This window comes from Taurulus bubalis (genome assembly GCF_910589615.1).
Source record: "Taurulus bubalis genome assembly, chromosome: 4".
NCBI classification, from domain to species: domain Eukaryota; kingdom Metazoa; phylum Chordata; class Actinopteri; order Perciformes; family Cottidae; genus Taurulus; species Taurulus bubalis.
In genome coordinates, this window is record NC_136592.1 from 17,293,324 (window position 1) to 17,305,396 (window position 12,073).

Sequence of the window (12,073 nt, forward strand, 5' to 3'; positions counted from 1 at the left end):
CCCTGTGCGTCGCTTCCCTGATCACATTACATTTTGGCTCAGCAGGTGTAAAGGTCAGAGGAGGAACGTGGTCCGTGCAGTAGGAAGACACTGCAGCTCAAGAATATCTGTGGCTAGACGTGGTGAGCACCAGCACCTTCTGAATGCCACTCTTAGTTTGTGAGTTATGATCACAGGTTAATGAGCACTAGACTTCAAGTTGATAACGCCAACATAAACTATTTCTGCCTAACCTGCTCGAAACCAATTTGGCTGACCTGATGATGAACTGCCTTTTAAAATGCATTCATGTTACTGGTAGGTTTTCCTGAAACATAGTTTTAAAGTGGAGCATTTAAGATCCAGTTGTATAGCCTTCTTGAAATGGGAAAAATCTTTTATTTCACATACACAACAACGGTATAGTAGATTTTACCATTGGTAAACATGTTGTATTTCATATAATGTGGTCTACAATACATTCTGATATTTTATATAATATTGATAATATATTTTAGATGTCATTACATAAAGCTAAGTTTACAATAGTATTACAACAGTATAATCAATTGAATATAATTGATCACATTGTGACTTATCTTATGCTGAAGTCTCCAACATGACAAAAAAACTCAAATGCTTTGAACTGGTATATTAGTTTGCAAAAGAGGTTCAGCACTAAAATGTGTACTGTTTAATGCAGCACTCTGCTCAGCAGCTCACATTTTTCATAGAAGACATTTTAACATGCAACATAAGGTAAAGCACAGGTAAATATTAAAACAAATGATGGATATTCATTAATCTGCTTCGGTTACAGGGTTCCCGTTATGGGACACCTAAATAGAAAGGAGCATCATTATTGTGAAGTAATTATTGTTCAGTAACACCTGTACATTTTTCCGAATATGACAAGTCAAAATGTATGCTGTCAGACGGGCCTGCTGACAATGTAAATCTATCTCACATATATCAAGAACTCTGAATGTTCAGATCAGAATGTCAGATCAGACAAACTGGCAGGGCAAAGGCCAGTTTCTATTGTAGTGTATACTGTCCACTATTAATACTGGCCGACTTATGAGTGATCAGTGTAATCCTTAAGACAGCTGTAAATAAGCGTTGTGAGGCAAAGAGGCCAGAGGCAACACACTTACAGGACACTATAAAGCTCCAGAGGAGGCAATAGCCCAACTGCTCACTTTACAAATGCTCTAAGCAGACGCAGTCCTGCTGTTTTGACAGTATTGTTGAGATTTATATGTGCTGACAGGAGACCGAGAGAATATATCATGACTGACAACACTGGGCATTGTGGAAAGCCTATATGAGAGAAATAAGATGTACTGCCTGACCTGCATCTCAGACGGAGGAGATCGTGCTTCAGCAGTTAAACGTGCAGGATGTAGGAATACATTGTTGTGGAAACTTTGTCCATGTGCTCTGCATCGTCACCTTATTTCCAATTGTTTCAAATCCCAATTTAACCGTTGGGCTCTGTAGCACAATTCAGTCTGTGGAGGTGTAAATACAGAAACCTAATTGTACAAAAATAACATAATTTCCCCCCTTTTCAATGTGTCATCTGTACATGTTTTTCTGTAGTGTTTTTGTCAGTTGTATCAGTCTCAGTATCTGATTGAGCTATATAATGGCAGCAGTCATAACATGTCAGACCTTTCCTGGTCAGGTTGTTTTGGTTTCTTCTGTGTAATTCTGCCATCAGTGTGGAACAGCAAGAAGTAGTACACTTCTCATGTCCGGGGGATGCAAGATTATCATCAACATGGACCATATTTGTTTTGTTAGTGTTGAAAGTAAAGTCATATTCTAAGGGCACAACTACAATAAGGGTAGGATGGGTTTTGTATGCAGCTAATTTTGTCTAAAGATTGGACTTTTCCATTTGTTCAACATCCCGCATTTTGAATAGCATTATTTCGATTTTCTGAGACTTTTTTGCTGATATGACATGAAATACAACACCACATATTTAGCTTGACTTATAGGATATTAAGAAAAATATATATTTAATTTAGAATGAAAGTAAATCTCATTCTTAAAAAAAGGTTTGCTTTTAGGTCGAGGTGTCTGTCATGAGCTAGTGTTAAAATATAGCAGGCTTTGTTGGGAGCCGACGAGTGCAAAACACAAACTCCTTTGTGAATCTGATACAACACCAGATAAGATCTCTCAATTCTCTCAGCACCAGGCCAGCACCATGCATTCGCTCGTGGTCAATACAATAAGGCTTAGCGGCAGATTTTTCCATTCTATATAATTGGCTGGGGACTCTGTCAACCCACACTTCCTTTCAATTCATAGCAGTTGTATTCATATCACTTGGCTATTATTTGCTCTGGCTGACCCATTGATTGCAGGTTTAAACCCTCAGCTCTTCAAATAGTAACCTTGCTCAGCTGTTTCACGGCTATGTTGCCGTTAGCAACAATGAAAAGAGCAATATGGAGATCAGTTGCTTCAATTAAGCCTCTGATAGAAGGCAGACCTAGAAGAGATGGGGGCTAGACATAGTACTCTGTCACTGGGACTTTTACATCTGTCACTCTCCATCCAGCCAGGTGTCTGTGTCTGAATCAGCAGGATTATCTCTGATTGGACTGATAGTTGAAACAGACCCCCCTGGTTGCCAAACCTCCTTTTTATAGATCACATTAAGATCAAATCAAGCTCTGCGCAACAGGACCGATGCCCCTCCTTCCTCTACCTTCTGCTGCCCAGAGGAAGACATCAGAGGTGGGATTCGTCCCCTCTCTCCAGACTCCCTTCCATCTGGGATCCTCAGGGAGAAAAAGAATATCTGACAAGGGGCTTGTAAGCCTCTTAGCCCCCCTGTTGCCCAGCTCTCTCTCAGCCCATGTTTTCCTAATTTAGTTGTGTAAGGAGTCCGCTGCAAGGCCCTTATGTGCTGTTTGGATTGTGATTCTCTTTGTGGTTCTAATAGACTTGCCATGTTTATCAATTAACACTACTCAGCCAGTGGCAGGTTCAAACCTCTTGAGACCAGTAGCGGTAATTCCTTTTGGAATATTTCCTTATGGCGTCAATAATGTTTGTATAATCAGGTATCAATTTCAGTGTGCTGTTATTGACTTCACCTTCACTACATTGTCTTTTGTTTGCTGTTCCTACATTAATTGAGTTTAAGGATACTCAACAAAACGCAATGGAACTGTCAGCGTGACATTGGTCAGAAAAATGCCCGTAAAATATGTCTCATGCTTACTTGAAGCCGAAAGTTTTTACAATCTAAAAAAATATTTTTATATAAATGATATTGTCAATGGTATTTCTATCTATAAATCACATCCTTTAAGACATGTCATATGTGTCGGTGCATCTTGATACCACCATTCCTTATTATATGGCTTTTAACAAAAACTACTTTTGTGGATGATATATTGTACCAGAAATATTTGCAATGAAATAATGTTATGCCACTGATACAATTATAATGTAATAGCATAAGAATGCAAGTACACCCTTTCATAGATAAGTGAACTTTTCATTTCCTAAGAATATTCAGACATTTGAATTGGAATGTGAAAACAATTATATAATATATTAAATAAAATGAAATAAACCACACAACTAAAAATAAATAAATTGCAAGTTGTAGAATGGCATCATGCTGGTGACGTTCGTGTGTAAACAAATATGAATATAAAAACAATGGGCAATATTATGGTCAGCGAAAATTATCAAGGTCATGTCCATATAGTATAAGATAAGTCGATAACGTAAATATTATTGAGGTCATGTTCATATATATCGTAGGATAAATCAATAACATAATTATCGCCTAACTTACTTAAACATGAGAACATATCCAAGGTCAATGCATTGTTTACATCCTGAGGAATCATCACATTTGATGATATGAAAGAACAATACCAATTTGCTCAATGCCTATCTACTTTTGAGACACTATATCCATTTTCTCGTGGATGTGTCTGTCATAGCGACGCTCATGAAGCCTCTTCATCCTTGTCAATGCTGACCGTAGAAATACACCTCATCCACATACACATTTTTGCAGTCTCTAAAATTGTACACATAAAAATGCATTTTTGACAGCTCGATTGACACAGTGATAGACATCCCAATTATTGCTGCACTTTGTGCTGAGAAAAAAAAAAAAACATTCATCTACTTGGGATTGCTCTGCCCTGAGTGAACTGGGCTCCATCAGTAAGAGGATCAGAGTTAAACACACAATGAGGTTTTTCCATCCACAGCTATTCATTTGAGAACCCCCTCTTTGCCCCACTGTAGCGCTGTGCCACGGGAGGCCGGTGGCCACAGATGGTTCTGCAGAGAGGGCTGCACTGACTTTCTTTGTTTTCCCATGAACATGTTTGGTGTGTAATCCTGGATTAACAGAGTTAATTTACAGCTGTAATACAGCATTCAGTTAATGTTCATTCTCCCCAACACACACATGCGCTGGGTATTAGAGGCAAGAGATAGTGTTGGTTGCCTGACCCTTTGCTCAGGGGAGTTAGAGGTAATAGAGATCCAATCAGAGGTCCCTGTGGATGTCCACCTCATTCTGAATCCCAAAGGAGTCACTGCAGCTCATATACACGTTCTATGAAACACATAAGTAATGCTTTTGTCTGTGCATAGTCACACCACATCACACCACATGCGCACACACACAGGCACACACTATCAATGACAGAGGGTGCCTCTGAAAACCAGGCGGCTGCATATGGACTCTCTTGATATCAGTCACTGGCCGTGTGATCTTGTTATGCAAAGTCCCTTAATCCCTACCTATGATGAATGCAGGTCGGAATGGAGGGGGGATCTGAAACTGAGATATGAGGGCAGCTGTAAGAGAGGCTGTCCACTGTGCTTTGAGAATGAGTGCGGGCAAAGATTCCTGATCCAGCCTAGCAGAAGGAAGAGCACATGTGGGATAATGTCTGAGGGTACATTACAGTACCGCAATGACAGAGATGCTGGTGGAGGAAGCTGAGGGCAAGACAAATAGAGCTGAACATGTCGCCTTAGTGCAGACCTAGAGATTCACATTAACCTTTAAACCACTTGCTTCCCAACAGAGGAATTATAGGGCCAGAGGTGTCGTTGTGCAAGCTGTGGGAGGACTGACTTTACAGTTCCTGTTGAACAGAGCAAGAGACCAGTGCAGACTAAGCCAGGAAAGGGGCACTTCATTTTGGCCCTGTGCTGAGCGTATATGTGTCCCCCGTCATCCGCTCAAGCGCTGTTATTCACAGTGGCGGCAAAAAGAAGAGGGTTGCCAAGGGTGATCAGGACACAGGGGGAAGAGTGAAGTTGCAACACACAGGGAGGTGAAAGGATGGAGTTGGTCTTTTTTGGATCAGAAAGGATGGTGAATGGGCCAAAGAGACAAACCGTGCTAGGGGTGAAAGAATAGATAGAGGGTTTAATAGGTGGAATATAGTTGGCATGAATGAGAGAGCAGTGTGTGTGTGTGTGTGTGTGTGTGTGTGTGTGTGTGTGTGTGTGTGTGTGTGTGTGTGTGTTTGTGAAAAGAGCAGAGGGGGGTAATGGGATTAGGGGTAACACCTTTGGCAGAGCTGGGAGAGCCACCTGACACCCGGTCTGTTGGGGACCTGGGGAGAAAGCGGGGGTGGAGGTGGTGGGGCAAGGGAGAAATTGGGGGTCTAATCCGTGTCCATCTTTGGGAAGTCATTCCCAGAGCTCTGAGGATTTGGGGCTTTGGTTTCCGCTCTACTTGCTTTTGTTAATAATACCCTGGGAGGGAGAGAAGACATGGAGAGAGAAAGAGGGAAAGAGACAGAAGGAATAAGGGAGACGGAGAAAAATATGTCTTTACCCTGTGGTGGACTGGCAGGACAGTGTCCGGAGGAAAACATGTTTCAACTACAGACTTTCCTCTAAAGCAAGCTGTATCTATTCTTTTAAAAAAACATACAGTTTCAATCTGTGTGTGTGTGTGTGTGTGTGTGTGTGTGTGTGTGTGTGTGTGTGTGTGTGTGTGTGTGTGTGTGTGTGTGTGTGTGTGTGTGTGTGTGTGTGGTTGCAGGGGAGTGTGTAAAGATTGACTTACTTTCTTCTGTCCGTCCAACAGGTTGCAGCTTTAGTAAAAGTCAATAACCTGAGTGTGGCTGGGATGTTTGCTCAGAAGACACACGGGTAGTCGTTGTTTGCATTTGTTTGAGGGCGGGTGGAGGGTTGCTGGGGGTGTCTTTGTGTTTCCATGGTGTTGACAGAAGTTGATAACTGCTCTAATGATTGTGGTGGTAGTGGAGGCAGCACAGTGTCAGGGACTAGCTACAGACGGTGCTGAGCTGCTTGGCTGGATGTGTCACAGCCTCTGTGTTTGTCCATCACCTGAGTGCTAGGTGTTGATTGGTCCATCCTACACAGGATCAAAGTTCAGGGCAGTTTTCTAGTGTGAACTGGCCGCTCAGCCTTTGAGAATGAAACACCAGGGAATGTGCCATCTTAGCAGTAGGCCAACTGTGACAACCTTGTCCACACCTTTGGAAATTAAACCCCAAACAGCTTTTGTTTTTAGAAATACTGCAAAGGACATACGCCTACCATAAATGGATCAAACATGAAATCCTTTCCTCACTACTGTATGTATAGAGAAAATGATAACAATGTACACACTGACATTGTGCCATAACCAGTGATTGTGCTTTGTGCCGTAGGTGGAGATGTTCCGCAGTGTGCTGGGGAAGACTTTCGGGTTTGTGGGCTACACAGTCCAGTATGGCTGCATTGCACATTGTGCCTTTGAATACATTGGAGAATTTGTGGTGGTGTGTATTATTACGATAACCGAATGATCAATTACAAATTGATAATTATGTTCTAAAATTAAGTTTACTCATCTATGCACAATAAACAATCAAGTTTTTGTTGTTGCTTCAGTGTTCAGGTCCATCCATGGAGCCAACCATTGTCAGCCATGATATTGTCTTCTCTGAACGGATGACTCGCCAGAACTACAAAATACAAAAGTGAGTGCCAGTCAGTAGATCCATATGGAGTAGTTAAAGAGTGGACACAGTGACCCTGTTGGAATATGAAGAGACATGTTTGATTCACTTATTGTTTTTGTTTTCTGTAAGATTACAAGCAATTTACTACACAGGAAAAACGGGAGAGTAATTTTTCCGAAGTTACTATTATTTTCCTCTAAAGGAGTAACATTTTGGAGCGTAATTACTATCCGTAGCCAGTAGAGTAGGAGGAAATATTCAGAATAAATTCTATTGGAGTAAAACAGCGTGACCACGCCCACTACGGTTCCTTAAGTTCCGTTTCCGCCGCCATGAAACCTCTCACTACGCTGGAACGAGCTGACATTTATGGGACGGAAGAGAGCTGAAGGGAGTTGAAACTAATTCTATATAGAATTTAATCCAATTCTAGAGTTGAATCCAATTCTATATAGAGATCTAGCCAATTCTAGTAAATATATCATCATGTAGAGTTAAATATGAACACTAAATAGAGTAAAAAATACTCTGAATTATTAACTCTGAGGCAAGAGTAGCTTTTACTCTATTTAGACTGGGACCAACTGTTATTATGAGTAATTTTTGTCTCTAATTTTAGTAATATTGACTGTGTACAAATACACATCATAGATAAAATGAGATATTTTGTATTTTTTGTGAATTACTGCATCCTGAGTTGTTCCAAAATAAAGGATTGTGTTTATCATTTTCTTTTCAGGGGTGATATAGTAATTGCAAAGAGTCCATTTGACCCAAATATGAACATTTGTAAAAGGGTTATTGGACTGGAGGGGGACAAGGTCTGCACGAGTTCCCCATCCGATCTGTTCAAGGCCCACACATATGTGAGTATGTTCACATTTCTTATACATCCTGTGATTACTTGCTTTTCTATTGAAGGTTCCTGGTAGCATTTTTAGAGTCTCTTTGGAAGAAAAAAAACGGTTAAAAAGATAAGGTAAAATAGAGAATGAATAAAGAATGAGTTGACAACAAAATTCTTGATAGTTTGTTTCACTGTAAAATGACAAACAGATTCTCTATGCATAATGCAAAACCGTCTCTCAGCTTGTCTTTGGTTTTCTTTGTGTCTATTTACCGTAGTCTATAGACTATCATCGTTTTTTACATTTTCGACCGCACACATCTATTTTGTGTCATTGGTCAAAATATCTGCTTTTGACAAGACCTATATTTCCTCAGAACAGTGATAAAACCAGAGAGTGAGCAGGGGTTCTGCTGCTGAAACCACTGTCATTGCTTTTCTATTACTACTCTCCCCAACGCCCACAGCTCAGGCCTGCAATCTCTCTGAAGCCTGTTAGAGTTAGTGCCAGCCGAATGGACAGACTGATGGGTGGGCGGAGGTGTGTGTGTGTGTGTGTGTGTGTGTGTGTGTGTGTGTGTGTGTGTGTGTGTGTGTGTGTGTGTGTGTGTGTGTGAGAGAGAGAATATGTCCACAAACCAAAGGTTGCGTTGCATGTTGCATGTTTTTGAATTGTATGTGTATTTTATAGACTATGGGCAGACTTGAATAAGTTCAGCAAAGCCAAGCCTGTAAGTGTCATTCAACAAATGAAATAGGAAATAAAGAGGTTTCCTTTTCATAGCTTCACCCACACATACAGGGGACTGAACTTGTAACAGGTGACATAATTGCGTTGTGATTCGTGATCCCAGAATGTAATGACAGATGATCAGTTTGAGCCATTTTTAAACTTTCCACTTGGTTGACAGTGACTATATTTTGTCCATCAAGTTCAGAATCAAATTTATCGCCTTAATTATGGACGGTTCTTCACTTTCATTCACCTATATCTCAAAACCAATCAATGCATGATAATATCTTCCAATTAATCTGTTGTCTAAAATCAATTCATCCAAATCAAGACCATGGTGATCTGCTTCCCACTCATTATGAATATGGTTAATGTATGTGTTATGAATCCTCAAATCAGGGTTACTGACACAGATTCTAAATTCATGACCCTCAGTTGCCTTTGTCTAACAGGATTTTTTTTATTGTGTAGCTTTATCCAGTTTCAAATGTAAGTTGTTAACTCAAAAGAGGAGATCATACCAGAGTAAACATATCACTCGTTTTGCCTGTTTACTGTGACATCTTGACTAAAATCAACTCCAGGAACCTTTTTTAGCGCCAAGCCCCCCAGCGCCTGATTTTCGAGGAAAAAAAAAGTCTTTTCTTTAAAAACTTAAATTGATTTATCTCCGCAACCACAACGTTTACTAACTTCATTTAAATTGCTACAATACTGTAACCCTTGTGAGAAGATGCCACCATGGTTTAAACAAATTAAAGTAACTGTTACGTTTAAGTACGTAACTCTGTGAACTTGCTGCGGCGACCGTAACATTTCACTGAACTCGTGATAAGTACCCCAAAGTCGGATTTCACTAACAAACACATCCACGTAACCGTAAGGCTTGTGTGAGTCTGGAAAAAAAAATATAAGCCTTACAAACACCCTATTCTTCTTTTTCTTTGGGCCGGCAAAAAATTTGAGTTTTTTTAGGGCACAGGCTTCCCTGACCGGCGGATGTTTCTGCATCCGGGTCATAGAGCACAAGCAGAAGCTCCTGAAGAGATGAAGCCCTAGCATGCAAAAATCAAACAATATTTTCCCATAAGTATCTTTTCTATTTTTGAACCGAACGACACGTTTTTTTTTACAAAAACTCCTTCCCAATATGCCAAAGCTTTGTTTCGCAGTGATTTTTGTTGCAGATTCCAATTCTGTAGGTCCTAAATTAGTACGTGGGATGTTGTTAAGGCCCTGAACCATGGAGTTGGAAAAACTCGGGGACCGCTCGAGGAGGGATTTTTGGCAAATCTTGCTCATAATCATGCTTGATATTAATAGTCATGATCAAAATATGTCATCATTTTTCTTTTTCTTTTTATATATATTTTTTAAATAAATTCTGAAAAAAATTATATAAAATAACACAAGTATTAGAACTTGTTTGGGGTTCATACGACTACCGTAAAAGTCAGGTTACAAGCCGCTCCTACTTCCGGTCAGTGTCCCGCTGTAGCAAGCTAGGAGCAGCGCTAGCTAGCTCCCCGCTGCTGCTGCTACTGCCCGCATCCCCTCTGCCCAAGTTTGGTGTTGAACCGGGGCTGGTTCCGCTACCTTCGGTGGTTCTCGGGGAGCTAGCGAAGAGCTAGCAGAAGTTAGCGGATAGCTAGCGGAAGTTAGCGGGGAACTAGCATGAGCACCAGCTGGCTACAGCGGAGAGCAAACGGGGACACTGACCGAAGGTTGTAGCGGCGTGTAACCCGACTTTTACGGTACTTGAACATGGGGAGCAAGAGGTACAGAAGGAAAAGCGACCCCAATATGGGCCAATAGTGTTTAAAAGGTTGTTTTTTTTTAAAAGAATAATTACAGTTACAGTACAAGTTTTACATGTGTATTTGTAATACTGAGCTACTCTAAACAGTTTTCAGCTTTACAAACAAAGCAGGTCAGAAGCTAGTCTTCACAAAGCTGATTGTCACTCAGCAATGTTTTTATACCATGCAGCCGAGTGTATGCTTTCCCATGTTCATTTTGTGATTTTGTAACTCCCAGGAGCCAAATCACTGGTTTTATGTGACAGCATTTGAGGTAACTGTGAAAATACCCGCTGTTAACCTAAATGTTTGGGCTCCCTCAGGGAATCCCCCCCCCCCCCCCCCCCAGAGAATGTACGTGTTTATGTGTGACTATTAGGATGGTGTGAGGCATTATGGGTGGACCTGTAAATATGAAGATTTTGGAAGGCAGTGTTAGATCCTGTCATCACATCCTTTGTTTGTTCTGACAGGTCCTCTCGACCCTCAAAGATCCAGCAGTGGATTAATTGCCCCGTCATCTTTTAGGAATCATTTCTTTGTCTGAGCTATTGTGTCAAAACAATGACAGTTGATCCCTCATATTACAGCAAGCGAGGGAAAGAGAGAGGTGGACAGAGAGAGATGAAAAGTCCCCATATGTTCTGTTCTTTGCAGTAAAGATAGACAGAGTAATACGGTGAAAGATGAACTCTATAAGCCTGCATGTATTTAAGATGAACATAATTCACCACCTCAATCATGTTAACGTAATGAGCACTGTAATGGTGTGGCTGTTAAACAACACACCTCCACTGCGAGGAGATCTCTGGTTTCAGTACCTCTCGACACGTCCCTGACAGGTACACAATGCCTCGCTTCTCCCAACCTACAACCGCAGGACGGGTACAATTTCTTCCATCCATCATACCAGAGCTGCCAGCAGAGCGGATCAAAGCAATTCCACATCTTAATATCTCTGTGTTAGGCCTACCTGGATCTTTAGAAATCATTGTGGTTGGAAACATCTGTTGATGACAGTCAACACCGCATGTTTATACTGTCTGTGTGCCAAACTAAAGAATGACTTGGGTATTTCCACACCACCCTGTCTAAGAGAAGCTTCTGAAACACAACCTTTATGTGCATGCAAAGAATTAGGTGACATTAATTGCTTTGTAGGTGCTTGAAACAGAAGTTGTATTTGAAAAGCAGAGTCAAGGATGGTGCATTACACCTGTGCTTTGGATCAACATAGTTTTAATTCAGAGCTTCGCCTTTGACTTACTCCTCTTGTCCCCCTGCTCACACACCTGCAACTTGCAAAGTGATATGCATCAGCTTCTATCATACTGGCCACAGTACAGCAGCTCAAGTTCCACACCTCTTCACTTCCTCAGTTTTCTGAAGTCCTACTTGGTTAAACCTTAAAGTACAACAAAGATGATGCTTTTTTTAATAGAAAATGTGGAGAAACAGGGAGTCCTGGTTTGGCAGATGACAAACGGTGGTGTTTCTTTTTCCTGTGCTTGGGAGCCAGCATATGTCACCATGTTAATGAGGTGTAATGGTGGGAATCCAGCATGCTGACATATGGTTCTCAGATGACTCCTTTAATGATATTCATTTGTGTCGTCGTTATTTAGTGAGTTGTTTACCTCGTGTTAGGTCAACATGTCACTGGCTCATGATTATGTCACATCATCTGTCTCAATTATCAAATATGAAACAAAATGCAGCATCCCAC

At 41.0% G+C, this 12,073-nt stretch overlaps 1 protein-coding gene across 1 annotated transcript in view; it reads left to right on the forward strand.

Moving 5' to 3' along the window:
- The first annotated feature begins 59 nt into the window (after positions 1–59).
- Positions 60–12,073, forward strand: part of immp1l (inner mitochondrial membrane peptidase subunit 1) — a 13,688-nt gene continuing 1,674 nt past the window's right edge. Inside the window, exons 1-4 of the mRNA XM_079216584.1 lie at positions 60–122; positions 6,675–6,785; positions 6,898–6,986; positions 7,708–7,834. Of these exons, the coding sequence (XP_079072710.1) occupies positions 6,681–6,785; positions 6,898–6,986; positions 7,708–7,834 (321 nt within the window). The 5' untranslated portion in view covers positions 60–122; positions 6,675–6,680. The remainder of the gene's footprint in view (positions 123–6,674; positions 6,786–6,897; positions 6,987–7,707; positions 7,835–12,073) is intronic.